A 6,108-nucleotide genomic window follows, 5' to 3' on the forward strand; every position below is an offset into this window, starting at 1 on the left:
GGAAATGGCCACCGGCCGCCAGAATAGCGCAACTCCTTCATTTTGTAGCAAAGAGGAAACGCGGGCTCCTTTTTGTCTGTCTGGCCTGAGGACCCGTTCCCTTCCCCTACTCGGACCAAATCCCTGGGACATTTTGGGGGGTCAGAGAAGATGCCCAGAGCAGGAATTCGAGCGAAGAGGACGAGAATCTAGGGAGGCCGCTCAAGAACTTCCTGGGCCCGAGACCCTTCCAGCTTCTCAAGAGCATAACTCCGACACCCCAACCAGGGACTGGCAGGGGGTCGCGGATGACAGCTAAGCCGGACACAGGGTCGGGGGCTAGGCGAGGAGAAGGTGTTGAGGCTCTCTTTTCTGCCTCCAGCTCTCTTCCCAGTGCCAGGGCAAACACCACCAAGTTGCCGCCCCGGGAGCGCACAGAGCAAAGGTTAGGCCGAGGCGACCGCGAATCTCCTCGTCCGCGTCTACGCCTGCCCCAGAATTTCTAGCGATTCCCACCCGTCCCCAACTTTGTTATTTCCTTAATTACTCTGCAGCTGCCAAGCGCCAACCCTTCTGGTTCCAGGACGAGGCCCAGCCCCATAGCGCCAAGAGAGTAACAACAGCCCAAAGAGTGCCCTCAAAGCTGGGTCGAGCGTCTGGAGGCCAGGGCAGGGCCAAGAGGCTAGGAGGGCGTTCCCCTTGGTCAGGGCGGGGAGGGGGGTTGAGCCCCTGGCGTGTCCTGTACCCAAAACTAACGTGCCCCTTTTGCCTTCCTCTCTCACACTCATACACACGCACAACCCACTCAGCAAATAGAGAGTTCTTAACACGAATCTTGTGAATTACATGATATTCAAATTCAAATGACTTGAAATTCATTGTCCTCTTGAACAATGGTGACAAGACCAGAGCTGGGGAGGAGCGGAAAGAGAGTCCTTGAGGACAGCCCTAGCGCCAGGCTCACGGAGTTTTCCGGACCTTGGCAGCCTCAGTTCTCCAGAGAGGCTCCCCACGAGGGAGAGCTTCTCTAGGTAGCGAGGCGCAAATAAAGTCCCCCAGACCCTATCCTGACTGAAACTTCACCCAAACGGGAAACTCCAGGAGGTTATCTAGATCCCGTTTTAAAATGCAAATGTTAAGAGGGTTTCAGATGTCAGTCACACCTCAGAGAGATTTATTTTACTTTACATAGCTGGTGTCTCCCACCTATAAAGTTAGTGGTTCTAAGGAAATTAATACTTAAATGGGAAAACTCAGAAACTGGAAGGGGATTAAAGATTTCTGGAGACAGACCCAAAGCTGGGGAAGTGCCTGAAAGGCTTCAGAGGTTATCCACGAGAGGCCAGGAGTGGAAGGGGGCTAACGATCTTGAATCTCCCAAACGATGTGGCCAGTGTGCCCCTGAGCCAGAGGGCGGCCGAGGTTTAAGAAAGACAACCTAACTAAAACCCGAACAACTCTGCCCCTGCCACACCAGCGCCACCCACTGCCATCTGGAGCCCATGTCGGTCAGGACTCCAGGGTCCTAGAAAATGGCCAGTAGAGGAGAGGCGAGAGTAAGCGCGCCGTGTTGTGGGGTCGATTTTTTTGTTCCCTGGAAGTAGTCGCAGCCGCAGGCGAGCGGCCCGGGGCCTCTCTGGCACCCTTGCCCCCTGCTCCAGGGAGGCCAAGGCTGCGGACAGAAGCCCGGGACTCCCAGGCTGCGGGACGCGCTCAGAGAGTGGAGGAGTCCACGGAGTCGTCTCCGGCAGGGTCCCGGCCGCCCCGCACGCCTCGGGAGTTCGCGTTCTCCCGACGGCACCAAGAGTCTGTCGAGGGCGACTCTTGACTGCTCTTTGCGGCGAGTAGCGCGCACGGGAGAAGCGGCTCTCCTTGACTCCGGGCGGGCGGGGCACTCCTCTCCCTACCGGTTTGCTTTAATGATTTTCTTGAAAGAAAGAGACAGTTGTGAGCAAACAGGTTTGACAGGGACTGCGGCCCCCCTCCACACCTCCCCCAGGGGATTTCTTTTTGTCTGCCCCTGACTTCAAAGTCAGTAATCGGCCCCTGTCAGCGGCGTGACGAGGTGGATTTCGGCTGTTTGTTAGGGCGAGTCGCAGCCGCGCACCTCGGCGAGCCTCTGCGGCCCGCGGAAGGCTAGGCAGAGGCAGGCCTTGGGGGGCCGAGGCTGGGGCCAGGCCTAAGGAGGACAGAAAGTGGGGACACAGCCCGACTGGGAAAGAAAGAAGCGAGGGGGAACAGATAGACACGGCTAGAGCTAGGTCTACGGCTTTAGGTCCCGGGACCTGCTCCGGGCCCCGCGCTCTCTGCTGGTTTTAACGAGTCTCAATCACACCAAGCCGCGGGCACATGGGCGCCTCCCCGCTACAGCGCACCCCAGTTTCCTGGAGCTCCCTTTGGAGTCTTCAGGGCCGGGCGCAGTCTGGAACCCTGGTTTCAGTTTTCCAGCTTCCGCCGCCGCCGCCCGAGGACCCACCTGGTACCTCTCTCCAGCCTAATCTAGCCCGGCACTTTCCGGAACATCCTGGTGGGGCCGTGCGCCCCGGAATCCTCCTCGGGCCGGGGCGCTCTATGCACCTGGGGCGCTGGGGCGCCGGGCTCTGCAGGGAGACACCCAGACCCCTGTAAGCTTCATCTTAGGAGATGTTAAGGGACACTGAGCTATGAGGGAGATCAGAGCGGCTGACAGGACTGTCAGTTAGGGTTATATCAGACAGCGAAACCTTGATGCCTTCCCCCAGGCCTCCTGGGCTTCCGAGGGGGCGGAAGGAGGGGCCTTCCCTAAGCGCCTAGAGCCCCCAGACCCGACGGCCACCAGAGGCAAGTCACTTCCTAATTGTCTCGATTTGTAAGAGGGTTTTGTGATGCTAAGTAAGCGTGGCGCACCCGCCCGGCCTCCCCCTACACGTCCCCAGGCCGCTTTTGTTTACCTTCGCCTGATCGCTCATTTATTTATCTATCTATTATTTATAGGCGTCCCCTCCTATTCAGCGCCCGTGTATGTTAATTGTGTTATACCATTTAATTCTAACATCGGTCTCAAAAGAGCTCTTAATGAGAAAAGCATATACAACACGGATCACTTTGCTATTCAGCTCAGCCAGATGGACAACTGCTAACTTTTTTTTTTTTTTAATAATGAAAATCCCCCTTTGACAAAGGGGCTTGGATGAATAGGCTCCAAATAACACCTCAAACACTTCTAATTGTTTTGAGGACAATATGCTAATCGGTGGTTTTTGGCTTTGGTGTCTGTTGACAACGTTTCCCTTGCACTTCCAGCCACCGACTCCTTTGGAAGAGGCAGAGGCAAGCCCAAAAATCAACAGAAGCAGAAAGCAGACAAATCCCTAGGCTGCCCCCCACTCCCATCCCACACCACATCAAAGTCAGTGGGAAAAGCACCCGACCTATGGAAAAACATGCAAGAGCAGGGCTTTGGGGGTGAGACTGGTGAGAGATGGGGTGAGGGAGCACCCTTCCATTTGAGAGCAAGTTCCAAAGAGTTGGGTTGGAAGGCATCAGAATGTCCCTTCTCCCATACGACAAACAGAGCAATCTTGAAGCAAACATTTGCCCAGTGGGGAAAGGAAAGGCTCTTTTGCTTTTTTGTTAAACACCAAGGACTAAAAGTTATTGAATCTTTATGATTTTTTTTTTTAACTCCATGCCTGAGCCGCGTTGCTTTCCTTTTTCCTGGGCTCCTGTAGGGTCTGAGTAAAAAGTCTCCCATAGTCCAGAGAGGGGACCTAAGGCACGTTTTTCTATATTTCTTAAACTTTGATTGTTTAACTTAGGAACCAGTATGGAGCCCCAAATCCCAAGAGCCAGCAGCAGCGTTCTTAAGCATCTTTAAAAATTACCACACCAGTTATCCCCCCATGCGTTGAACTTACACACCCACCACAGGACTGCGTGCGTGGTGCGCAATTGTTCCCAGTACACTCTATACTTTTCTCCATTCTTTGGAGTTTAGTTTAAAGGAAAAGAAAATGCACCCAGGTCTCAGAGGTCTGGGTCGGCTTTAGTCTTAAGTCATTCGCTCCTTGAAGTGGTCTGACCACTTTGTTAAAGAAGACATAGAAGTGACGTCTGAGGGATAGATACCTTTGTCCAGCCTCTAAAGGCAAATAGCGGGTCCAGAGAGTACGATCGATCCCGACAAATCCGACTCTGGGCCCCTTTGCACTTGGAACACAGGCCACAAGGCTCAGCCCACGCAAGGCCAGTCGCCACTGCTAGAGTCACTCTAGGCACTCTAAAACTCTGATGACCCGACTCGACTCCACCGGCCCTCAGGCAGGGCTTCCTGACTTCAGATTTTATGCACACGAAAGGTTACTTTTTGCAATGACAGATTGTCTTTATTCAAAACGTCTTTGTTCAACAAATGAACAGAGTAAGGAGGTGAACCTTCTAGGTACATTTCCAAGACATTGTCAAAACATTTATGACCATTTAGGATGTTTTTATTCTTTTAATTTTTGTCGACTTTCTACTTCCTGACTTCATAACCCGACATTCTGTCTAAAAGTAAACTTAGGTATCTAGGAGCACTGCTTTATACAAAGAAAATAATCATGTGGGTCCCTTTGTTTTAACTTTAAAGAAGCAAACACTATCATAGCATGATTTTAAATAGAAATATTTCCCTTTCTGTAGTTTTAAACTTTTAAGACTTTCCCCCCATACATAAAGAGCAAATGGCACCTAGTTGTGTCTGATGGCAAAACACAGAGACACAGCTAACTCTTCAGGGTGCAAAAGAAAAAAATATGTATGCATATTCTAGATATAATACCAGGATCTGGGAGTTCTGGAGTCCAAAGCCCATCAGAGGAGAGAGAAGGGGACATAAATAAAGCAAAACTGCCTACTTTTTTTTTTTTTTTTTTTTTTTGTCCAAAGGGGGTACAGTCGGAGATTTGTTTTGGGACAGTCAGGATAGGGGCAGCTATATAGCTGTCATATGTTCACAAGTTTCTGGCACCTGTCTGCGCCTTGGGTCTGGGAGGACGCCACTACCATCCCCCTGGAAGAGAGGCAGAGTCTGGGGTGGGGTAGCGGGCAGCGGAACGGCTGACCCAAAGGCGTCTGCAGGACCCGGCGAGGCGCAGAGGACAGGGTACAGACCCCGCTTCCAGGTCACCCTCCAGGTCTGGTGGGCTGGCCTGGGGTTACATGGCCGTGGCATGGGCTGACGAATAAGGGTCTATGCCAGTCTTGGTCATGCCCGGGAAGAGGATGTAGGCGACGGGGGGCTGCAGGGTGGAGGCAGACCAGGCAGTACAGTTACAGGGCACCACGTAGCCCGGATTGGTGGGGGACGGGTGCGTGTGCGTGTGTTGGCTGGGGCAGCTGAGGCTGCCGAAGGCGCCGTTCTGGTAGCCCAGGGTGGACGCGTAGGGCAGTGCGCCGGTGGCCAAGGTGTGGGGCACTTCACCCATCTTCTGGATGGCGCTTGAGCTAAACTGCGCGGGGTCCAGCAGGGAGTAGGGCGCCGAGGCTGGCGGCAAGAAGGCCCGAGCTTTCTCGGGCGCGCTCAGGAGGCCGTCGGAGGCCCCCACGGGCAGGCCGGCCGCCTTGAGCGGGTCCGTGTCGCCCAGGTAGGGCAGGGGGAAGACATACCTGTCCTTCTTAAGCAGGTTCTTGGGCTTGCGCCGTGGCCGGTACTTGTAGTCCGGGTGTTCCTTCATGTGCTGGGCGCGTAGCCTCTTGGCCTCATCGATGTATGGTCTCTTCTCTGCTTCGGACAGAAGCTTCCATTCGGCGCCTAGGCGTTTGCTGATCTCTGAGTTGTGCATCTTGGGGTTTTCCTGGGCCATCTTGCGCCGCTGGCCTCGGGACCATACCATGAAGGCGTTCATGGGTCGCTTGATGTGGTCTGAAGGTTTGGACATGGTCCCGAAGGCGGCTAGGCGGGTGGGGGTGGGGAGTGTAGGGGCTCTGCAGGCGAGCCTGAGCGCGGTTGTCTATCTGTCTGTTTGTCCGTCCTGAGCCGGTGCTCTGCGCTCCCCTCGCCTCTGCACCGCTGAGGGGAAGCCAGAGAGAAGCGCTAACCCCGCAAAGTTCAGCTGATCATGCCAGTCCCGGCACCCACGCAGGCCCCGGGGTGGGGGGCGAGTGAGG

At 54.4% G+C, this 6,108-nt stretch overlaps 1 protein-coding gene across 1 annotated transcript; it reads right to left on the bottom strand.

Moving 5' to 3' along the window:
• Nucleotides 1-4,943: 4,943 nt before the first annotated feature.
• On the bottom strand, nt 4,944-5,893 carry SOX14 (SRY-box transcription factor 14). The gene has a single exon (XM_044255172.1). The coding sequence runs from the start codon at nt 5,877-5,879 to the stop codon at nt 5,157-5,159; it is 723 nt and encodes a 240-aa protein (XP_044111107.1). The 5' UTR covers nt 5,880-5,893; the 3' UTR covers nt 4,944-5,156.
• Between the last annotated feature and the right edge of the window lie 215 nt (nt 5,894-6,108).

This window comes from Neovison vison, chromosome 6, assembly GCF_020171115.1.
Source record: "Neovison vison isolate M4711 chromosome 6, ASM_NN_V1, whole genome shotgun sequence".
Lineage (NCBI taxonomy): Eukaryota > Metazoa > Chordata > Mammalia > Carnivora > Mustelidae > Neogale > Neogale vison.

Bases quoted from the DNA above. Each gene is read 5' to 3' on its own strand.
- SOX14 (XM_044255172.1), bottom strand. From the start codon at position 5,879: ATGTCCAAACCTTCAGACCACATCAAGCGACCCATGAACGCCTTCATG.